Source organism: Rhipicephalus sanguineus, chromosome 10 (assembly GCF_013339695.2).
Source record: "Rhipicephalus sanguineus isolate Rsan-2018 chromosome 10, BIME_Rsan_1.4, whole genome shotgun sequence".
In the NCBI taxonomy this organism is placed as follows: domain Eukaryota; kingdom Metazoa; phylum Arthropoda; class Arachnida; order Ixodida; family Ixodidae; genus Rhipicephalus; species Rhipicephalus sanguineus.
In genome coordinates this window covers 88,808,535-88,833,007 of record NC_051185.1, presented here as the reverse complement: position 1 = coordinate 88,833,007, position 24,473 = coordinate 88,808,535, and the positions used below count along the sequence as shown (strand labels likewise).

The window sequence follows — 24,473 nt, the reverse complement described above, 5'->3', positions numbered from 1 at the left end:
CGCCTCCTTCCCTATTATGTCAATGTGTGGAACTGACTTTGCGCCCCCCCCCTCTGAGGTGAATAAGGGGGGCGGCCCCCCTGCCCCCCCCCCTGTACGCACGCCTATGATAAGGAGGACGCATGGGCGCACTGGTGGAATTGAGTGGAACCCATTCGTGTGATACGCATGTGCGGAAAACATTTGTACGGCTGAAGTGAAAATATTTTTAGCGCATAAGCTTCCCTATGAAATATGCAGAATATTTATTTATTTATTTCTGAATACTGCAATAATAAAAGATCATATTAGGGCAATTAAAAAATAAAGATATGCAGGCTTGAATACACAAACAAGGCACATTAATTAATGCAGGAGTAAGAATGATATATATGCAAAAGTACAAAACACAAATAGACTTACCAGCACAAAAATATAACCCAATGTGAGTATTCACTCGTTCACAGTCGTCTGTACAGTATGATGTTCATACGTCTACTCACACCCCTCAACACGCACCCATACTCAGACTCACGGCTACTCACACCAATGAGTATTCACATGGTGTCTACTCACACCTCTCGACGACTCTTACTCACACCTACTCACACCGATGCCTATTCACTCACGTTAACACCCACGTCTAAACCCACCCGTCAACACTCACTCATGCCTACTCTTATTGATGAAATTAACTCATGTTCATACTCATGCCTACTCCCACCCCTCAACACTCACTCATACTCACACTCATGCCTACTCACACCGATAAATATTCACTCATGTTCATACACACATCTCACATCCCTCGTCACTCACACTCATACTCACGAGTACTCACTCATGTTTATACTCACACCGACTCACACTCATTGATACTCCCTCACGTCCATACTGCACACCGACTCACACTCATGAGTAACCACTCATGCTCATACTCAGGTTTGCTTACGCCCCTTGTCACTCACTCGTAATCACACTCACACCTTTCAAATGACTGTGAGTGTGTGTACTCATGAGCATAGGTCGGCAAAAAATGTGGAGCTCACTCAGGCTCACTCACCAAGCATATTTTGCCTTCTCACTCGGACTCAGACTCACCAAAAGTTTTCTAAACCAGACTCACTCGGACTCAGACTCACTGAAATTTTTCTCAACCGGACTCACTCGGACTCAGATTCACAAAAATATTACTCAGCCTGACTCACTCAGACTCAGACGCACGGCTCGATCTGAGTCTGAGTCGACTCATTAGTGAGTTTGCCGACCTATGCTTATGAGTGAGTATGCCGAGCTGATTTTCACATCTTCCCTAGGTAAAAGACCTGTATACTCATTGATGGTTGCAAATGATTCAGTTCAACAAAAGTGAGTTTTGTATTCATAAAAATATTTGTCTATGTTTATGGATTGGTTAACCAGAAGCTGTACAAGGTGGGCTGAAAGTAACATGTCTTAAAGTAAGTCAATGAAGTTCTTTAGCTGCGGTGAAGCACAGCGTGAAATTTCTAGTTTAACCCATTGTAGTAGCACATGAACACTGGCAACAAAGACACATTCTCTTTGCCATAAAACGACTCCACGAAAACTGTTTTTCTTTTGTCATAATTGTGTGTTATTGAACTTCTTCTATTCTCAATATTAAACCAACAATGACTTCAATCAAAGAAGACCCAGTGGCCTGTAGGCCTTGCTGTTTGGAAAGATTCACATTGAACAAGCACTTTCTCTGAAGCAGTATTAGGCAGTACTTCCTTCATTATATACATATGTGTACGTCATAAGAGCATACTCAGAGTCACCTTAATATCGCTTGCACACACTTAAGTTCTGCCTAAAAGACCACATTAAATATATATCAGAGATCACGATTTAAGGTATACACGTGTAAATCGTTCATAAACTAGTGGTGCTACCTGCGTGTCCTCTTTATATGATGCAATTTTAACTTCTCTGAGACACTGGTCTTAATTAAATACGTTTTCTTACATATTGTGATATGCGTACGCACAGTGTTGTACATATGAATACTTCATGAAACAAATGTATGCAGTTTTTGTTAAAAAGCTTCACTCTCATCAATTTAGTTGCTCAAAAAGGTTTAAGAGCACACATGTGTTTACATAGTTCAGCCATAAAGGAAGTATTGATGTACTCAAATCTGTAGAAGAGAAAGCTCACTGCTCTCATTAAGAGTGACAATGTTGCACTTCTGATCCTACTACTGTAATACCTTTGTCATCAGCTGGTTATACAGCTAGCTGAATAATGCCTGATCTTTTTTTTACATGTTGTCGTATGTGCTAATAAGTAAGGATGCTGTTGAAATCTCAAGTGATCAATAACACATGCGCATCGTCATACCGATGCTCACTGTCAAAGATCCCAAACCACATGTCGACCTTCTTGGTTATCAGTTTTCATGCAAGTTATCAACTAGCCAACTGTAAAATACAGAAATATGAAGCAAATTTGCCTCTCTGCTCTACTTTCCTATAGACCCTCAGTGTTGATGCACATGATTAATACCTATTTATACTACAAGGGTACATAAAATGAAACAGAAAATAAAAAGAGGTAAAAGACGAAAGAATTAAAGGCAGGCAGGTTAACCAGGTTGAACTGACTTGCTGCTCTACAGTGGGAGGGAAGGTGATCAGAAAAAGAATTACTCATGAAAGCACAAGGGATGTGTACGCACACATAACCATGTTCATCATTGATGCACCTATGAGGAGTGAGGACTCACGTTCGTACTCACACCTACTCACTCACATTCATACTCACGCCAACTCACTCTGACTGTGTACTTGTTCACGTTCATACTCAGGTTTGCTCATGCCGCTCATAAGAATTTAGATCATGGCTGCGTGGACAGACATGTGCAACACAGAGAGTGCAATAAAGTGAGGACGCTTGAGGTTCACCCTCAAGAGTGGAGCGCGATAGTGTAATCGCGGGGCCCCGAGTGCATCATCATCTCAATTGCTAGCCTGGCTTCAGTTCTCGGTGGATGCCTCAACCGTGCCGCAAGGAAACGAACGTCTGTGCATGTAACATGGGCCATTTAAAACTATCCTAGAATGTCTATACGGCAAGTACAGTTGTGTAATACCCACTACGCTGTAGCTCGTCCTTTTGGAAAGATTGAATTTTCAAACAATCAACATTGTACACTTTCCATCTCTTTACTTTGTGCCCCTAATTTTTTTGTTTAGCGCGGCCACTTTTTGCGGTCTTTATTTTTCAATATCGCCAAGTGGATAACGCCAAAAAAGAGAAAAATAACCGGTGTGCAAGCAAACACATTGCCACGCACATATTCTAATATAATGTTTTTTGTGGTATTTTGAAGTTTCAGCACTCAACACGCTAACAGAAATAGCAGCTACATCAATGTCAATGAAAAAATTAACTGACTAGGACTCGAACCCACGTAAACAAGTAGTGATCTCTACGCGCGAGCCTGCTACTGCAGCCTGCTACGCCACCCGCACACTGGTCGTGACTTCTCCCTAATGTAATAGATGAAAGTGTTTACGCTCTATCTGAGAGTGCGTAGTAGGTACAATATGAGATCATACTTATTATTGCGGGCATATATTTTGGGACCGTATCTACGCCTCACACCTTTCTCGTATCTTTTTACTATAGGTTGCCGATCGCTCGCGTATGAAAACACGGATGCTTACACACAAGCAATGTAATTTACACAAGCAGTTGAAGCTTGTTCCCCCGAGGCTCACTTGCGATTAATAGTCGGCCATCGCGCGAAACTGGAGTGATACGCCGTTAACCCTTGCGTCTAGCTGTGTTCCACTCCGTGGCTGTCTCGCTCGAACACGAATTCAGCGCGGGAAATGAAGCACACGGCAGTGCCGCGCGTAGCGGCGACATCAGCTGATCACGCCGGCTTGCTTCCCTTTGCTTCAACGCAACGAAACATCATGCCTTGCAAGATGACATACTGCATTACGTAAAAGTGTAGTCATCCTGCGATTCACTGAGGACGTACATACAACTATTGTAGAGTTTTGCTTCAGCGGCAAGTATCGACCGTAAAGCCGCACTACTATGTCCGTGGTAGAAGCAGTAGAAACCTGTCGTCTGCTAGAACAAAAAGAAAAAAAGATCTACTGAAAAACCATTTACCTTGTCTCGGATAAATTTTTCTTCAAGATAAGTCATTATTTTTAAACTATTTTGCCCAATAACATGTATTCTCTAACAATTTCAAACGGCGACGTTTTTTTTTTTTTTTCACGAACAACAATTCAAGCTAGATCCATCCATAGCCGAAGCCAGATGTTATTTTCCTTTGTTTGCGAGCGTCTCGCGTTTGTTCTCGTCCACAAGAAGATTCAAGGTAAAAGCATTAAATTTACTTAAGGAAGCTTCGTTCCTCGTTTGTGCGGTGTGCAAAGATTGCGCGCAATTCCCGCTGTTCTCGGAGTGCCGATGAAGTACGAGTCGTTCAAGAAATCAACGAAATGTGCGGGCGCTCGAATGACTCCATGGCTGACGCCCGTGGCCACCTTCTACACGCCAGTGCGAAAGAAACTAAAGGTAAGTGGGACAGCCTAATATGTAAAGTATGCAACTCAGCGCAAGGCTCTGTTACCGCACTCGGACGTGGCGTCGTAAAGAGGCAGCCTTACGCACCTTTGCGAGCGACGGACATTGTGCGCGTTACCGATTCGCTTTGACTACGCTGATCTGAGCGGAGCCATGGCGCATCGGCACGGCCTTACGGGAGCGAATTCGCGACAACTGCGAGAATACGCATGTTTGTGATGATCGATTTTTTTTTTTTTACGTGCATTGCAGTCTGCAGGACGCAAGTGGCGCTTGCTTCGTTCGTTGTTGATAAATCAAAGCTTGCAGCGCCATTTGCTGCTGGGCAGCATTTTGCTCACGTTCTTGGGCTATATAATTTGTAACGTGGCTCAATTCACCTAGCCAACCACTTAAATGGGGATAACGAGCCTACATTCACGGTGAAGTGTTTATTATGCGCTTAAACGCTGGCTTGAGCTAGTTAAACGTAATCGTTTGTTTGCCTTGTGTAGGGAGAGGTGTTAAAAGAATCTGTGTGTGTGTATGCACGTCGCCTTCGCGTGTCAGTAATATGGCACCAGCCAGCATCCACGTTGGACATCTGACGGTTATGAAAACTTGCATGCACAATGTGAGACTTCATATTCTGTCAGAGTTTCGCTTTTTATACATTAATGTGCTGCCAGCATGTAGTAGAATACATTACGCTGCTGTGTGGCAGTGGTGTGATTATCACAGTGCTGTGAGGTTGCTGATGCAAGGATTTATAGGTACGATGCAGGAGAATTTCTCATCTGACTAGCTCATCAGGCATGTGCGTGTTTTAGCGCAAACAAGACAAGGACAGAAGGCTGACATGTAACGACAGGACCAGCACACAGTTACGTGTTACCCTTCTGTCCGCATCTTGTTTGCACTAGAACACCTATGTTTGCATACTTTTAGCAACAGGCTTTTCTGTTATGCTTTCCTTGCCCAATTTGTGGTACAGTACAGTCGTCAGCAATACGAGTGTAAGCACTGAAATTAGCATTTAAAGGTCAGTGACTAAATGCATAGTAATGAACAGCATAAAGTAAGAACGAGAGACATAAGTAAGAACAATGCGGGACAAGCACAGACTGTCAAATGAAACATTTATTGCACAAGACCTTGCCTAATTTAGCATTAGCCGTACACCTCGTGCACGTGAGGGTCCGACTAGAAAAAACAAGTTACAAAATCAACAGCTTCATTGATTTTGTAACTTGTTTTTTCTAACTGGACCCTCATTTGCACGAGGTGTGCGGCTAATGTTATTTAGGCAAGGTTCTGCGCAATAAATTTTTCAGTTGACAGTATGTGCTCGTCCTGCATTGTTCTTCCTTCTGTCTCTTGTTCATACTTTGTGCTGTTCATTACTATGCATGCATACCAACTAGCGTACATATCAAAATAAATGAAGCATATATAAGCGTGCTTTTTAGCAAAGCAAACTATGCTATTACATTGAACACCTCACAAAAGACCGCTGCATGCTTACTTTCCACTCATTCAGGTGTGCTTGAAATACATTTCAATTCCTCAGCGCACTGGCAATAACCCTAGTAGCACCAAATGTTGACACATTGTCGCCGCCACATTGAGAAAGTTACGTGAATGTTGTGGCATCATTGCTTGCTGCTAGGGAACACTTCACACTGGGGGCAACATTAACCATTGTTTGAGTTTTATCTTTAAAAAAATGTTGGCGTGCCTATAGGGAGCTTACACGGTGGGGGGGTGGGGGGATATAGGTGGCTATTTTGTTGTCATAGCCAGTCGAGGTGGTAGTCGGGAAAGTGCGCGCGGCAGCAGCTCTCGCTTCAAAGGTTCTGCCGCGATGATGCACTCTGTGGTATATGTTCCCCTTGTATTGTAGCGAGCATATATAGCTACTCTACTGTAGAAGTTGCACCCAAAGTAAAGCAAAGAAGTTGCAGTTGGAGAAAGATGGTTGCTGCGTCTACAACACACCGAAGGGCACACTGTAAACCCTATACAAACCATGCATTTTTGACCATGTCGAGCAACAGTTTTTCTCAAAACCTAATAGAGTTATCCGCGTAATACAATAATAATTTTCTTCCAAATTTGGCACTCTTTCAACTGCACCAGATTCATTACAATTTGATTATTATTACTTTTTTCAGTGAACTTTTTACCACTAGGACCTAAATTTTTGGTTAATTTGCATCTTTCAAAAACAATGAAGTGCCTAATTTCAATTCTGGTACAGTATTTGTATGCACTTACGCTGAATATAAAGAAAAATAATGAACTGGTTATCTTGAAATACATGGAAAATAATGGTAGCTAAGTAATAAAAAACATAGTTTTAAGTCAATCAAGGTTAAAGTCAGAAAACAGCTGAAAGGGGATCTCTTGCCACAAGCAAAGTTAAACTATTTTATTTAGTACCTACAAGGTTGGTAATCATTGCCAAAGTCATTTTTTTTTGTAGTCTTGCTTGCCTTGCTTCTTATGTGACATTAGGAAAATTAAATTTAGCGCAAAATGACACAAGGACGAGAAGGGAGGACACAACACATGCGCTAACTTTCAACAAAATGGTTTATTTCAACCGAAGCATGAATATATACAGTGGTGATGCTCAAACGCTACAGCCAGATGTCATGCGCAGAGAAGAACCTTTTTGTCATTCTGATTTTAACAGGAGATGTGCAGAGAAGTGATATTTTCTTATCATAACCTTTTATACAAGATATGTGCACCAACCACAAAACTAATGCATGTTCAAAAAATACAATTCTTTTTCTGACAGGGACGGCGTGCTTACACAATCGCTACCCAACTGCGATTTTGGCGGCTTCTACTATTAGTCTCGTTAGTTCATCACGGTTGGTCAATAACACCTTGGTGTTCCCACAACCTGGGGTGCACCCACAAGCGCTGCAATGCATCGCGAGCCAGCCATCGTTACCCTTCTTCACAAGGCTGAAGTGCTCTCGTAACCTGTCATTTAGACAGCGCCCCGTCTGTCCGACGTACTGCTTTCAGCAAGAGAGGGGACTCTGATACACCACCGCCTCTTTACAGTCCACGAACTGAGTCCTACGTCTTATCCTGCAAGCAGAGGCGTTTTGCGGTGCTGGACTACTCAGTCTGCAGACAGAATTAATCGAATTAAACTTAATTCTATTTGCAGACTGAGTAGTCCAGCACCGCAAAACGCCTCTGCTTGCAGGATAAGACGTAGGACTCAGTTCGTGGACTGTAAAGAGGCGGTGGTGTATCAGAGTCCCCTCTCTTGCTGAAAGCAGTACGTCGGACAGACGGGGCGCTGTCTAAATGACAGGTTACGAGAGCACTTCAGCCTTGTGAAGAAGGGTAACGATGGCTGGCTCGCGATGCATTGCAGCGCTTGTGGGTGCACCCCAGGTTGTGGGAACACCAAGGTGTTATTGACCAACCGTGATGAACTAACGAGACTAATAGTAGAAGCCGCCAAAATCGCAAAGTTGGGTAGCAATTGTGTAAGCACGCCGTCCCTGTCAGAAAAAGAATTGTATTTTTTGAACATGCATTAGTTTTGTGGTTGGTGCGCTTAGCTGGTATAAAAGGTTATGATAAGAAAATATCACTTCTCTGCACGTCTCCTGTTAAAATCAGAATGACGAAAAAGTTCTTCTCTGCGCATGACATCTGGCTGTAGCGTTTGAGCATCACCACTGTATATATTCAAGCTTCAGTTGAAATAAACCATTTTGTTGAAAATTAGCGCACGTGTTGTGTCCTCCCTTCTCGTCCTTGTGTCATTTTGCGCTAAATTAAATTTTTCCGAATGTCTTACCAACAAGGCCGAATTTCTCCCCTTGTGCAGTTCTTATGTGAGCTGTCGTGCAGCTCTATTCACAATGTATCGTCGATTGTGGTCAACTTCTTTCAGCAAATTTACTGTGCTTTGGCCAGGCTTCAGTCCTAATGATTTCAGAATTTCGGCACGTGCGATACTGCCATCATTAGATGAAAAGAAAGCATCCATCGTCGCAATCTTTAAGACTCTGAAGCCTAAACAAAGAGCAAGGACCTTGTGACACAGTTTCGATTAGCTCAACACTTACACCACACAGTTTGCATGCGCAGTTCTGTCTAATTGCATCACAAATAATATTGATGCCCATTAGAGCGTACCCGTTGTCACCCTGTGCGCGAGTTGCCTTGAAGGACGCTGAAAAGGCTGGGATTCAATGACTAAGAGTGTGATGGTTCAGTGTTCGGCACCTCAGTACGTCGCTAGCATTTATTCGCATTTACAAGACAACTGAATTAGTTGCCACGAAATATACTAGGCTTTCTCTTCCCTCAGCATCTCAACTTATCGATTGGCATGACAGACACAAGGTGTAATGAAGCTAGGAGCTAAAAGTGTTTGAATAGACGCGCTCTGAACCACGAATGTGAATAAAGACGCACACAGAATCTCCGGACTGTCTTAGCTTGAAAAATCGGGCATGCAGAAAGTTTGCCGACAATTTCAGAAAATGGACTGTAAGCACGGAGTGCATACAAGGGGCTTGTCTTGGGTGCGTGTTCACTCACTGCTTGCTTTCAGAAAATGAGGTTCTCAGCTACAAAAAAGACTTTCAAAGAAAAGCACGAATATGCAAAATATGGAGAAAAGAATACACTTCCCAAATTGCAAACAACAAAAATGATTTTTTTAAAATTTTGCCTTACCCTGTGCCCTTAAAGGAGTACTGACACAAATTTTATAAATTTTCGTATTGTTGCTCTAAATAAAAATACTGGTGTCGAGCAACTTAAAACGAGTATTGTGGTGCCTGGGAATGCATCGTATATATTTTAAACACCGCTACCTTAAAAAGACACATTCTGTTTCGATATCGAGGGAGCGGCTTATCAGTGACGTTTTATAGCAGTGTGACGTCACGGGGATACAGAAACTCGCGACGTACTAGCGGCAAATCTGTCATCTGCTCGTGGTGCACATAAACAACGATGACTAAATTGTCGTCCAGTGACCCTGACGGTGATTTCTATGATTTAGGCTGCATGCAGGACGCAGAACTCGCTAACTCGGGGGAACTGTCTTGACTTGTCGGGATAATGTCCATTGCAGTGGGGCTGGCTTGCAGATGCTCAGCGACGAAAACTTCAGAGTCAAATTAAAATATTTTATACATGTTCTCTAACTCCAGTGTGTGGACAGCGTTGACGCTGCGTACCGAAGAAACGAAAAATGTCCCTTTTTCGATGTCTCAAAATTGTGTCAGTACTCCTTTAACGAGCACGACAAGACGAAGGAGCTATTTTGAGCAGTGTCGTGGTAAATGGCTCATGCACAAGAACAGTCCCAACAAGCATCATGTCCGTCCTCAGCACTTTCTCGCTGGTAGGTAAACCATGCTTGGCTTCTGGAAGGATCCTTAAAATACAACGAAAAAAGCCATCTATGCTCACCCGTTCGCACTTCATGCAGCCGACTGCATCATGTACATAAACTTGTGGCCACGCGTTGACGCCTCGGACATTTGCGAATTACTTGTCTTATGTTTTGTCGAGCTTTGTCATGCAGCAGCAGTGAAGTCATAAATGGCTCTAGGCCACAACATTGTGAGAAGTGGCTAGTTACACGAGCCTACGAGAAAAGTTGGGGCTGATTGCGTCGTGGTCATGACATGAGCAAGTTGTAAGGACGCTCTAACTCCCGGTAAATATTAATTTTATCATTGTTTTATTTCATCTGTACAGTAACTAAGTTGCAGAATCAGTGAAGGCCTCGTTAAAAAGGGACCTTACACATGAAGCCACAACGGTCCTGCGTCGTCGCAGCAGAACCTGATACGTTTCGTGTGTAAGTGGACAAAGAGCTAACGAAAGCCAAGCATGATTTGCCTACCTAAAAGGAAGCAATTCGGACATACGTGATGCTTGTCAGGGTTGTCTATGCGCCAGAGCCATCCACGCTGGCACTGTTCTGATAGCTCCTTCGTCTTGTGCTCGCTGAGGCGCACCTTCGGCATCTTGACGACGTTGCAACCATCTTTCTGTGACTGTAACTTTGCCGTACTTCGCATGCAACTACTACAACCCACAACTGCATCGCTTCCCCGATTGCCAGATCAACTGGCTGTGACAACGAAATAGGTGCTACCTCATTACCACCATTGGTGCAAGCTCCCTATAGAATGCTTCTGTGTCTTGCATGTATATCTGTGACTGAAAAACATTATGTAAACTATGCTCATCTCACAAATTGGTTGCAGCACTGTGGAGGCTGCAGGGCGGCTTTGCCAGTAGGAAGGGCGGAAATTCCTGAAGATGTGTTCATTCATGCTGCATCAGCTGCTTGGTGTTTTCATGGCATCTCTGCACACGTGTTGGGTGAGTAAAGTAAGCTGGTAGCAGAACAGGGAAAACGAAAACATGGCAGCACCACTTGAAGCGCGTGCCCCTTGAATTTATCAAGTTGTCATCGTGCACTGTATAGCCTGTAATTTTTAAAGTGGCATTTCTATTTGCTTTATATTTGCATCCTCATGCTTCGACAGCAATGTACTTGTGACTGTATTTCGTTGTTTTTACAAGGCTTAACAAGTGTGACTAAACAAACTGATCTCAATAATGACAAAACACACCTGATGCTTTGTTCTCAGCGTAACGTGGTTCATAGCTATAGCTGACTTCACCGTTTATTTGTGGCTGATGGTTGTGGGCAAGCAGCAAGCAGGACTTTAAATTCGAAGCGGGTGGTCATGGCTGCATGGGCTGTGCCATGTTGCTTCGTAACCACAGTTACTGGTGGTTACATATACAGTAAAGGCACGCGACGTACATTCGAAACGAGGTTAACATATCGGATATCACTGTGACAAATCATGTGCCAAACAAATGCAAATGTCTAAAGCGTGCCACTTTAAACGGCCCCTAAACCACCCAGAGGTCGAAATTTAGTTGTGGTTTTGCAGTTGTGCATAAGTCTACAACGAACACATAACCGTGAGAATTTTTTTAAACTGTGCCGTAATAGTGGAGTTACACGCGTTTGATGATACAAAAGAGGCCCTCTCTGGTTTCGCTTTTTCCTTCTCTATGCTTCGTTCGTCAGCTCGTCTCTCTTCCTGGCCGAGTGCTCCTCTTCACCATGCCGGGTGGAAGAGTGACGAGCGGACAAACAGGCATTGTGGGTGCTGAGCAGATGAAAATGTTGACATCGCGGTAACACTGAGGAGCTGAACACTGCCGAAAGGCCCGGAGAGGAGAAGAGATTGTTTCTAGGAACTTGTAAGGCGCCCGCGGCTCGTAGTGCTGCCACATTTGACATTGTTGATCGTGATGACATTCGGAACTCGATGCGTGCATTTACTTGAAATGTTAAAAAAATATCAGAGGTGATTTAGAAGTCTATGCAATTACTTATAGAATTATGTTTCGCTGTGAAAACACATGGCTTGCTTACACCTCATAGCTTCCACCCTGCTGCATCCAGTTTGTGGGACGGAGTATACATATCAACAATAAAAAAAAAGATGAAAAATAACTCAGTATCACTAGTCCAATTCCAGCAATCCCAAACCTGTAAATAATAACTGAACTGCTAGTACTGCTATAATGAAACCCATTCACATTGAATCAATGGTAATGAAAGTGTCATATTAGGAAAAGTTTCGCAGGAAAGCTCAGGAGAAGGCTCTCTTGCTCCTTGAATGCAAAGCAGATACCCTGCTACTGAGACGTGGATAGATATCATCTAGTGGTCACATTACAAGCAGGATAAAATATTCCGTTACGGTGCTTTGCTTGCATGTTATAATGAGAGGGGTTTTTAAACAAAGAAACCGTTGTCACTTTGCTCTGTATTACTGAAAATTGCTTTGATATGCCTTTTCCTTTTAGGCGAATGGTTTACCTACCCGATAGATGTAAGTTGATTTTGGATAACATTATAAATGCTCTTAAAACTTTGTTGACTGTACAGCTAACTTATTTTTAAAATATGTCGTGGTAGGCATGAATGCAGTAGGCAATGTGCTTGATTAATACGTAATGTGACAAAAATAATAGTACTTAATATTACAGGATGCATACGTTACATGTCTCGAAATGTAAGTGATATTGAAAGCATGGTAAAAGTATGTGTGCAAGTTTTTGTTTCACTCCAACAAAACATCCAGGCCATACTCACTATGTGGGAACAAACAGCTTCTGCCCTTTTTAACTCATCTCATCTCTTGGTGGTCAAAAGAAGCATCGATACCGCATATCTTTCCTTCGTCAGGCTACCTATATGAAACACTGAATCCCGTTCATCTTAACTGTGTGCGAGTTGGTCCCTTTTTAATAAGTTTCTGTGTGTGTGTGTGTGTGTGTGTGTGTGTGTGTGTGTGTGTGTGTGTGTGTGTGTGTGTGTGTGTGTGTGTGTGTGTGTGTGTGTGTGTGTGTGTGTGTGTGTGTGTGTGTGTGGACGGAGGGGGGGGGGGCACACCACCTGTCACCCCGTGTGACTTGTAGATTTTCTGTTGTTTGTTCCAAAGATACCTCGTAATCTGAAGAAACCAGCAGAATGCATCAGTGTCAGAGTTGGCTCTTGTAGCGCATGCAAGTAAGATATGGTTTGCAGAATCAGTCATTCTGCCACTTACACGAGAAAGGGCTACAGGAAGTGGTGTTGAACGCACTTGGTTAGCTTTGAATTGAGCAATCTTGAATTTCATTTTCGTACAGCATTACATAAGCTAGGCATTACAGGTCTTATAGCGGTACGAAAAACATGCAACGAGCAAGGCTAGAAATACAAAAATTGCACAAGGAGGTTCAACACAAAACTTGGTTCACTTGAAATATTTGGCGTGAGCTCTGCGTGTTTTCCAGCATAGCTCCCCCATTTCACAATTCAGCTCATGCAGACCAGATTGTGTCAAGCACGACACTCATTTAACATATTAACATGGCTGAAAGCATGAAACAATTAAAGGGACTGACAACCAATTCTTGTGGTACTTGTTTTCTTTAGTTCACTGGAAAGCTAACTAGTCACTGTCTTAATCATGGAATAGTGACGCTGAAAGTGCTGTGAAAGATTTTCAGGATTTTTGGATCTGTGGCTACTATGAAGTTGTCTACACACAACACAGGCGGCAAACAGTGGGAGGTCAACACGACAGTGGCACGAGTTTATGCACTGCAGTTTGGTGCACATGCGTGCATTCCGCATGCGTGTGCCACGGCTCGATATGTCCCACTAGTTGCCACGAAGCCAACGCTGCTTCTCAGCCTCAACTCCTTTGCCTAGTAAGCAGCACAGAATAGGACGGGGATAGGTAATAATATAATACAGTGTAATTTTGAGCACTAATTATGGTGCACAATAAAGCATCAAACTATGTACAGCAAACAGAACGACTCGATAACACATCATCAGGCATCTTCTGCTAGGATGCATGGCATCCTAGCATGGCTTTTTGTGCACTGTTCAGATGTAACATTTTTTCGCATTACCCCCCTTATGCAATGCCTCCAGGGGCCTGTAAGGTACTTTTAAATAAATAAAAATAAATAAATACTGTTTTTTTTACCTTTAAACGCAATTTAAAAATGTAATCTTACTCAAATTGCGAAAAGCATGCCCTGCAATTCACGGTCTTTTTATTTCCGCCAGGATCTAATCACACATTCTGGCCAGTTGTCGGTCCCTTTAATGATTAATAAATCTTTGCATATTTTTCAGTATAGTACCACCATCAGTGTCAACATAAGCCATTTCATAAAGAAGCCGTCCAGAGCATCCAGCTAACGTTGCTTGCCTGTCCAGTTAGGGTTGTGGTTGTGCTGGATGAGCTTTTTTTACATACAGTGCATAGTGAACTAACACCTTCAAAGTCAAGCGCAGCTTCAAAACAAAAGAACTAAAATAGAGGTTGCAAATGCAGGGCCTTAACTTTAAGAAGGGTTGCCTCAATGTGCCTTCTGGAAAATGGGACTGTTTTCTTTTGCTGTAGAAATTCGGATACCATAATTTACAATTCTAAAGACCTCATCTACGACCTTGTGCAGGTTGATCATAAGCAGAAAACCAGAAGCGGCAGTGGTCTCCAGAAGAGACCCAAGGACCCCAAGCTCTCTGTGACACAAACAGGAAGGGCACTGTGGTGCATTGAAAACCTGCGCCAGTAGTGCATTACCAGTGCACTATGCTGCTGTTTCATCAAGGAGAAAGGAGGTGACCACCCCCAGAGGAACTTCATGCTCTACAGTGTGAGTGCCTGGATGGTTTTGTTTTTGTCCTGTCACACGTGCTGAATAGTGGGTGAGATTCAGTCGGGGTGGCTAGAGGAATAGGGGTGACAAGTGTGGTAATTTCTCTAGCCAGGTAGTGTCGGCTTTTGCACCAGTGCTGTTAGTGGCCCCAAGTGGTGCAGCTGTTCAGAAGTTTCAAAATGGTTGTGGCTGCCGCCACAGATTACTGTAGCTTTGTCACCTCAGTAAATGTTCAGATGCATCAGGAAAAACTCGCTATGTTACTTTCTTCTAGAGCTGCCAGCATTTTGCATTATACTTGAGTTGTTCCGGGCGTAAGAGCACAAATGAGCCTAGCATAGATTAAATGCTGAAATTTTACTCACGGGAGGCCCTGCATGTATGCTTGGCATTGTTATCATAAGCACCTTGGTTGGGTCAGCGCGTATAGTGAAAAACTGGGTATCCGTTGCATCATGGATGCTACATAATCCATTGATCACATCCAGTGAATCAGATGCAGTGGCATACTGATCAACCGGTCTCGTTACAGATAAAGGATGTGTAAATGGGCATTATTTGCAAAAAAAAACCATATCAGTACATTCATTGAATAAACCAGGTATAGCACGGACCGCTTATAACAAGTTGCCAGTCACAAATATCTGCACTATAAGCGGTACTGCCCTGTAAACAAAACAACATTTGTGAAAGGCTGTACATCTGAAAAACATGACCAACAGGCACCCGCATGATTACGACTATCCAGGCATGCAACTGGGCGTAAATTTGCCAACGTTGAAAGGTTAATGTCTGCGGACCTGCAGTGTCGACATAGTGAACGCGGAAACAAGAAAACAAAAACAAAGAGTGCCGTAGCGGAAAGCCGCCGACTGACTTTTCAGACCTGATTTATGCGGACTTCGCTGTGGTACCACACTGGCCAGAAACTATACGTCGAACGGCTATTGAAATTCCGGGCGCGATGTCCAAAAAACAGTGCCAACCGTAAACCACCAATCTAGTGTTGCACATGCACTCCCTAGTTTTCAGTGAAGATTTAAGTCACTCCTGAATGCAACAACTGCAAAACGTTTCATTGACTCGGCACCAAACTGCAACCTTGATCGTCCGCAGGCACTAACGACTAGGTAGCTAGTGCTCGTTAGGCCTAGCGTGCGGGAGTTTGCCCCAGACAACACGGCTATCGGGCGTAAAAGATGTCGCACTCCTGACCTAAACAGTGCGCAGCAGGTGTGAAACAAAATTCCGGTCCGCGATCAGAAAAGTCACGCCAACTATCCTGAAAGAGTCTTCCAAGCTTGTAAGTCCACCTGCTGGTGGCAAAGGCAAAAGCTCGGTCGTGTCTTAAAACATTGTCACTTGCTGGGGAATAGAGGTTGCACGCACAGTATCTCGCTCTACTGATGAGACTACCGTAAAAACTGGAGTATAGGTCTGACCGGAATATAGGTCGACCCCCCAAACTTTGAATCTCCAAAAAAAGAAATTTAAAAATATCGCAAAGTATCGTGGCGCACCCTTACCTTGATAAATATGCGACACAACCAGCTGCACTGTGGTGACATTTCTTTTTATTTGGTCACTGATATGTAGTTAAACGCCAGAAGGCCACAAAGTGCTGTCACTCAGACTCGTCCGAACTTGAGTCGGATGACACCTGGTCACTAGTAACGTCCCAGAGTGCGTCGTCCTCCGTTCCATTCCATTCAATGCGTTGCTGATGCAGCATTTGCGAAAAGACATCTCTTCCGGGAGAGATTTCCATGCTGACGACACCCAGCCAAAAACGGTCACGAGAAGTGGACGTCGTAGGCGGCCAGCGGGGGTCTTGGGATTGTCGCCCAGCATCCACTCACTTGTAGAGCTCGCGCACGCGACCTTTAAAGGGTTTCTTGAGCACTACGTCCAGTGGCTGGAGGGTTGATGTTAATCCCCCAGGGATCACTGACAAGATCCGTCTTGCCATCAGGACAGGGCTCCCTTTACATCGGCCATGAGATGGCCTCGAAATGAGTCGAGGACCAACATGCTCGGTCGCTGAAAAAGCGCACCGGGTCGCCGATTCCACACGAGTTGGATCCATTCAAGCATGAGGGACTCATTCATGAACCCTTTTTCGTTCGCTCTCACAATCACATCCCGAGGAAAGTCTTCTTTCGGTAGCTCTTTTCTCTTGAAAATGATATAAGGGGGCAGCTTCTTTCCATCGGCTGTGCACGCGAGCATCACTGCAAATCGCGAATGCTCGTTGCCCGTTGTCGTCAAGAGCTTCACTTGCTTTGATCCTTTAGCGGTCACAGTCGTGTTCGAGGGCATATCAAACCAGATCGGAGTTTCGTCAGCGTTGCCCATGTGTCCCATCATGTAGCAATGCTGTCGACGAAGCTGTATGACGAAGCGCTGATACTCGACCAGCTTGTGATCGAAATCTTCGGGCAGTTTTTGGCACACGGAAGTATGCCGCCGCAGCGCAAAGCCCTTCCGCTTCATAAATCAGCGCACCCACAATGGTGAGCCCTTCAATTGTGCCCTCGTGAGCCTAGAGTCGCGCGCTATCTCAAGAGCTTTCACGCGGATGCACTCCGCTGTCACGGGCAGCGACCTTGCACGCAGCTCCCTGACGAACTCGGCGAGTAGCGTTTCCAGTTTGGGGTGCACTGCAGTCCGTCCATGAAACGAAGTTTCTCGTTGGTTGCTGCAGGATGTGATGTGCTGCTTTTGGCTCCTCCAGTATCGGACGCTTTTCTCCGATGCACCGAATTCCCGTTGTGCCGCCAGGGGGTATGTGTTAGCACAATATGCAACGTGAAATGGATGCCTTTTATTTCCCCCTGGCAAACAGCACTCAAACTAAAGTGTAATGTCAATTCGATCTCAACACCTTGTCAATAAGTTGTGCGTCTGCAGCCACATTCAACGTGTTTCTAGCTATGTTTTCTTTTCAAGTGTGCAAGGGTAGAAAAGGTACCGCCGCGTGCATATGTCGTAGAAAACTACAATGAAAGCTTTTCAGCCATCTCATGGAGAAGTGTAAACATAAGTCAGCTCGACCGCAATGCAAGCACGTTATGCGGTGAAGCATACTAAAATTCAGAAGGGGCCGCTGTGACGGGACATAGTGTGCATCTAAAAAGAAAGTTCCCGTTTTGCTAGAAAAACTTTCGCGGGCCCCCTGAAATGGCTTTGTGGACTCACATTTGAGAACCAATGACCTGGATAAAAGGCAGTGTATATAGAAGCAAATGCAAAGGCATTGAAGATGACGAAATGGGGTGTTTCCTTTTTTTTTTGCAATTTTTGTGATATGTGCTGTGCATCTTGCGGTGCAGTTCATGCAAAGCTGAGTGAACATAGGCCTTATAAACAAACGTTGCCTGTGTTGAGCCTGATTCTTTAGTTATAATCATGGCAGCCATTGTTAAAGTTGCGCTTTGCAACTTTATTGTTCCTTAAAGGACCCCTGACACCGAATTTGGAAAGTCGAGATGCTTGTGTTGTTTCATAGTCCTATATGCGGGGGCACTTCTGACCGATTATGAGTGGCAAGCGTTGTCTTTAAGATATTTTTATTTGCTCTTAAAGTAAGCCTGAGTGCTCATCTGAATTTTGAACTCCTATCAACATAACCACTAGTATGACGTAGACGTAGGCCCCTTGTGACGTTGCAGAGGTAAAGCAAGTGTTGTCGACGTCACAGACAGAAATATGCGCGGTGCACTGTGGTATATTGCGAAGCATGTTTGCTCTTTGCTCCTCCCACCTTCTCCTTCTTCGGTACGTGTCGGCAGGCAGCGTGAGCTCTCCGTGTGTGTGTTCTCCAACTGGCAGCTCAACAAGCGCGTGGCTGACGTCACCCAATACTGAGCGCACGTCATCACGCGTGCCCCGAGGCGCGACCGCCGCGGCGCGGCGCTAGTTTCTTATCCTCTTTCGGCGCGCGTTTTGAACCTACACTAAAAATGACCATAATTAACGCTGCTAGGATTAATTAGACATCACGTAGGAGCATTTGCGGTGTCATTCCGTGATTACAAGACATAGACCTACTTATTACAACATAAATGTCACAAACGAAAAATCGGCTGTCAGGGGCCCTTTAATATGTTTGTTCTCTTGAAGCTTTTATCCCGCATAATGATGCTCTGAAGTCTGATTTAATTTTTCTCCCAAACAAAAAGTGAGATCATTATGTGGCACTTAATAAACAGTCACTTAATTCTACTGCACCTTTTACATTTTAGATATCAGTGTTTAAAATGTGATGAGCCTACTGTATGCGTCATGGCTTTAGCACTATTGCAAATAGCACATCTACTTAACTCTCCCGTTGGCAATTAATGTCTTTCTGCTCACGTAGCATTGACTTCTGGCCTATTTCAGATGCTTTTGAATGTCACGTGGAGAAGTGTGGAAGGCGTTCCTCCCATGGCAGAGCGGTGACCGGAGCGTGAGCTGATACCTGGCAGACAAGCTGGATGTCATTGCAACTGGTGGCGGAAGGAGAAGACGACAAGATGCTCGTGTGGTTTTGCGTGCCAGGGCTTGATTGCGTCTTTTCTCAGACTACACTGTTTTTACTTGTACACATGTAAAATAAATATTGTTTGCTCAATTTGAGATATCAGAAACTATTGTAAAAGTCAGTTTTCGCCTTACAGAAGATAGTTTTTAGTATCCCCAAATGGACGGTACAAAATCCTAATGGGATCCGATGCGGAAACCAAATATATTAAAACCGCATCATGCAGTTTCCGCATGACCACAATTCCGCATGGCCATCCGTATCATACGGCATCCGTAATACCATATTTCCATATATATGGACGCCGTATATACGGAGCTTTTGATGCGGAAACCATATATATGGATCGTGCGGATCCGCATCATGCGGATCCGTACCATGCGGATCCGTAATACCATAATTCTGTATGTACGGATCCGTATCTTCCGTACATACGAAATTTTTCACTAGGGATATGCATTGTTTTGTAACATATTTTATAATATAAACCCTAGTTTTTTTCTTTAATTGCAGTAGCTTCCGAAGCTGTTTCTTTTGTTGTGTGTACATTCGTTTGCCAGCGTTTACTGGAGCTCGCAAACGAATGCTAGTCTACAGATTTGAGGAACCATGGGGCAGTAATAATGATGGTCTCTGCAAAATAAAAAAAAATCACCTAATGCTGGCGTGTTCTGTCTCTTTCATTTTCTTTATATTCTGTAGCAACGTAAACAAGGCAGAAATACTTAAGACATAGCTAATAATCACGGTTTAGCGCAAGGACACAACACAAAGATACCGAAACACAAAGGACAGGCGCTTTTAGACATAGCATTGTATCGAGAAACAGGCAGTGTTTTTTAAGTGCTCTTCAGTATATCGCTCTTGTTCTCTGTTACGCCATGCGGCGCCCGCATTGGCTTTGCAGTCTTCATCACGCTGATCAACTCTAGCGACCTTGTATGCCCTTCGTACCTGGCATAGAAAAAAGAATTAACACCAGGAATTCTAGATCGCGATATTCTCAAACTGATACAGCTCAACAAGGAAAAGGGAAGACAGCCGTGTAAGTCAAAATGAGGAACACAGTGTTGATCCTTCTTCTGGTCGGCTCGGCTATTTAGTCTTTCCCGTGTTAGATTCACCGTTCTTAGAATGGCATACCAACTCGCCCAGTCCCCGGTAATCACGAAATACTGCGCTCGAATAGCGAGGACTTCTCGGTTTGTCTCTCAGGGTTTTGTTTCGATAGCACATATATGAACACACCAGGCGCATCTTCGCCGTTGGCATCGACCTCGGCGTTATGTTCCGTATAATGTCCAAATACATAACATGGCCCCGCTAGTCTTATATTTTATGTGCGACTGAAAGCGTGCGAGGACACGAATGAGGACACGTGCGAGTGAAAGCGTGTGAGCGCTATCTTGACAGGGACCAGCAGACGGCTCGTACATGTGTACGTGCTCCGTTCTGACCACTGTTCGTGAAGCGATAGACATGGCAATGGTCGCTTCGCTCGCTGCAGCGGCCGCGTTTCCTTAAAGGGGAACTCCGGTGCATTTTCGACCATATTGAGATAATGCTGTTTTCAAATAGTATTAAACAGTCTTGTAACGGCTAGGGTGGTTCATTTTGCTGAGAGACCCGTCAATAATTTTAAATAAGCAATGAAACGATGAGTCGAAACCGAAACCGAAATAGGGAGCTGCTTCAGCTCGTAGGCGGTGACGTCACGAGGAGCACTCCCGACCGCCGTAGTGGCCGTAGCACACGTGATTCTTCTACCGCGCGGAAACCAAGCAGCGATGTCTTCCGACGCGGAGTCTAGCTATGCCAGCTCGTCCGAACTAACAGCGATGACTGCAGCGACGAATGCTTCTACCTGAGCGCGGAAAGCATCGCCTTTTGCCTTCGTCGCCTCGAAGAAGAAGCGCGCGCAGCGTCCGTCTGCTGGGCGATGCGGGCCGGGGTACCAGGGGTACGTAGACAAGATACCGTCACGTACACAGGGTGGCCCGCAACTTAAAGGCGTGATTCCATAATTGGCGACCAAGTTTAAAATTTGTTTTCTAAAAAACCAAATGACTTACGGTTGTATAATTTGGCACATATCATCAGGGTACGGAAGAGAACATATGCTGAAAGTTTAATTGAAATCGGTGAATATCGAAAAATCCCCGGAGTTCCCCTTTAAGCCAGCGTTTCGTTGAGTTACGCCACGTCGGATGGTAAATGTGTTAGCTGCTAGCCTTGCTTCGTATAGCATTCCAATTTGTTGCTATATCACTCATTGCTTCGCCCTTGCGGCGAAACTGACCTTTATTTGTAATGTTGCCACATCGCTTACATTAAAGTTTAGCGTTTGCATCAGGAGCGCGAACTTTGACGGCTGTCACCATGGTTGCAGCCGCTATTCACAGTGTTCCCACACAAAGTACTTGTGCCCCCTGGGAGCGTTCTAGCTTCTAACTCAATAACGCTGGAACAAAGACGCCAGCGCGTGTGGCAGTAAGCCACAGCGACCAGAGACGATAAGTGTGGCTCAACTCCCCTTGTGGCGGCGCTGTATAGGGCGCCTCAAACGTGCTTTATTAAATTATCGAGCATGGCTTCTTGAGATGCTCCTGGACCGCCGCCCGCCCGCGAGCCTTGTACCGTATTACCGCGTGCACAGTCCACCATAAAGTGCATAACAACTGCAGTTTAAAAACTCACAAGGGTACGTCGCTTATGCATCTCCCCAAGACGACTCGAAGGCGAAAGCCGTCTTCTTTTTCTTCTCGGTCGATGTATTGATCCTCCCCCGCTTCCCCTCCGGAACCTTTCTGCGCCTCATCTGGTTTTGCATTGCCTCCATGATCGGCCCCGACCATACGACGACGACATGTGATGACGCCATCATGCCACTTCATGTTATATGACGTCAAAGTGACGTTGTGATGATGTCACAATATTTTGGCAGCTTGTGAGTTCATGATGACGTCGAATGGTGGCGTCATCAAGTCACGATGATTTTTTGCATTACTCGTGTTGACGCCGACAGTCAATTTTCGTGTTTGATGAGGGCATCTAACGCTTTCGCCTTATTGATCTCCTGACCCCATCCTATGGCACTGAATGAGACAGAGGTTGAGAAAATGTCATCAAGACAATGATCAAACGTTTGTTTGAGATCTATCAAGCTAGAAAGAAAGGTGTCTTCTCTCCCTCGGGCAAACGGCTTCCTCATTGCACAACCCGTAGGCTGTTGCAGCCACCCTGGCCCTGTTCACCGTCTCTCGCTGGTCATCTAGGCCTATATGCTACGTCGTGGCCCCCAACAGCTCCTCTCTATCTTCATCTGTCATCTCTTTTCCCGCTCTCTGTCCTTCGTCTTACGTCGTTGCGGGTGTCCTATCGATCCCGAGCATTCTATTACGATGTAGCGCTGGATGCATGGGACTACGCAATTCTTAGAGAGGTATACGATTATAGCGTTGGCGATACCCGATACATCATAGGATACCGTGAACGCATGTTGTATACAGCCTTAAATATTTACTGAGACCCACCGCAAATTTTCTTAAGTTTATTTAGCAGTACCGATGCCTGCATAACTTAGGAACGTGCTTCTGCCCTTCTGCACCTCTCGTGTAAATGGGAGCAGGGAAACTGCAGAGACAAAAGGACAGGAGGAACAAGTACAGGCAGTGGTGACAATAACCCATATTAAGCAAGTGGCGCAAGAAACAGCGACGCAAGGACGAACAGGAAGACCAGACGAGCCCTAGCAAAAATGCCAATAGGATTTCCTATTGGTCCAATAGGAAATCACTATTGGTTCTATAGGACATCTATTGGAGCTGTATTGGTTGTATAAGACTTCTATGGGTACCAATAGACACCAACAGCCACCACCTATTGGTGTCTTATTAGACCAATAGAAGTTGTATTGGTCAAATAGGGGCTGCCTTTGGTGTCTTATTGGACCAATAGGAGTTGTATTGGTCAAATCGGTGCTGCCTATCGGTGGACTTATTGGGCCAATAGGAGTTGTATTGGTCAAATAAGTACTCCTATTGGTTTCTTAATGTACTAACAGAAGATGTATAAGGCCAACAGGAGTTTTATTGTTCAAACAGCTACCGCCTATTGGTAGCTGTTTATACATCTTATGACTGATTGAGCGCGTCGGACCCGATCCCGATCAAATTTCTTGATCATGATTGGCTATATACGCAAGCTGCAGACGGGATCAATTCACTTTTGATAAGTCTGATCCCGATTGAGCTTAATCGTACACCGTGAGACACCGTGTGCAGTTAGCAACTCACGCGACTAAAAGAGTTATATAAAAAGGCTGCGTGTCGACCACGGCGGTACGGTGTCTCCGTACATGCCGTGCGGGTAAACGGGCACTATAGTAAAACACGCTAAAGAAGAACTTGCGAAGGAATCGACAACACAGACACCACAGAATAATAATAAAGAAACCGCCATGAGATCACAACCGGCATAGAACCAGCCAGGTGACGAACAAAAAAAAAAAAAAGTGAGACGGTGCGCGGCAGTGCGCGGCGTGGCGACGCTGCATGTGTGAACATTTTTTTTACACGTTCCTTTGGTTAAGCAGGCTAAGCCATGTGCTAAGCTTTAAGATAAGCTTTGGATAATATGTAAAGTTTATAACTATTTATGCTAAGGCAATATAAGTAGTGCTGTAAAGATACAGGAGAAAGAATTGTGGATCTGCAAACGCGACCGACCGTGCGTTTGGCGCGCCATCCGCGCTCGGCCGATACGAGACAAGCCCAGCCTGCGGCCAAGCTAAGCCAAAACGTTGTGTCTGTCGCCATAGCGCGCGCTTTGTGTGATCTCGATGCTTCACGTAAGCCTGCTTACACGATGTTTGCTTTAGTGTGCTTCCGCGACGATAACGTGAAGACTGTGTTCAGCGTGCACCAGATGGAGACGTTCTGAGCCATAAATGTCTTGGATTGTTGACCGATTTCGACCGATTTCGACTCTACAAAGTGGCACCAAGAATATGGCAAGACGAGCAACAAGGCCCATGTGCTCCGATTGTTGGTGAGTTGAGTGGGCATGGTAGTGTACTCCTAGTTAGTATTTATTTGATATCACCTTTTTTTGTATTCAACTTGGGACGAAGCTTGAAAGGTCGGGAAAACAA

At 44.6% G+C, this 24,473-nt stretch overlaps 1 protein-coding gene across 4 annotated transcripts; it reads left to right on the top strand.

The window, feature by feature from the left end:
• Window positions 1–3,694: 3,694 nt before the first annotated feature.
• On the top strand, window positions 3,695–19,765 carry LOC119372217 (uncharacterized). 4 transcript variants are annotated; one of them, XM_037642698.2, is made up of 5 exons: window positions 3,695–4,545; window positions 10,806–10,923; window positions 12,436–12,461; window positions 14,593–14,793; window positions 19,180–19,765. In XM_037642698.2, the coding sequence occupies exons 1-4, from the start codon at window positions 4,438–4,440 to the stop codon at window positions 14,710–14,712; spliced, it is 372 nt and encodes a 123-aa protein (XP_037498626.1). In that variant the 5' UTR covers window positions 3,695–4,437; the 3' UTR covers window positions 14,713–14,793; window positions 19,180–19,765. The 4 variants fall into 4 exon arrangements, 2 of the variants coding, with proteins under 2 accessions (XP_037498626.1, XP_049275604.1); XM_049419647.1 differs by lacking the exon at window positions 3,695–4,545 and adding an exon at window positions 4,858–5,167; XR_005179468.2 differs by lacking the exon at window positions 12,436–12,461 and having other exon boundaries at window positions 4,068–4,545.
• Window positions 19,766–24,473: the final 4,708 nt, after the last annotated feature.

Bases quoted from the DNA above. Each gene is read 5' to 3' on its own strand.
- LOC119372217 (XM_037642698.2), top strand. From the start codon at position 4,438: ATGAAGTACGAGTCGTTCAAGAAATCAACGAAATGTGCGGGCGCTCGA. The intron at 4,546-10,805 runs GTAAGTGGGACA...AATTGGTTGCAG, and splicing joins CAGTGCGAAAGAAACTAAAG to CACTGTGGAGGCTGCAGGGC. The intron at 10,924-12,435 runs GTGAGTAAAGTA...TTTTCCTTTTAG, and splicing joins CATCTCTGCACACGTGTTGG to GCGAATGGTTTACCTACCCG.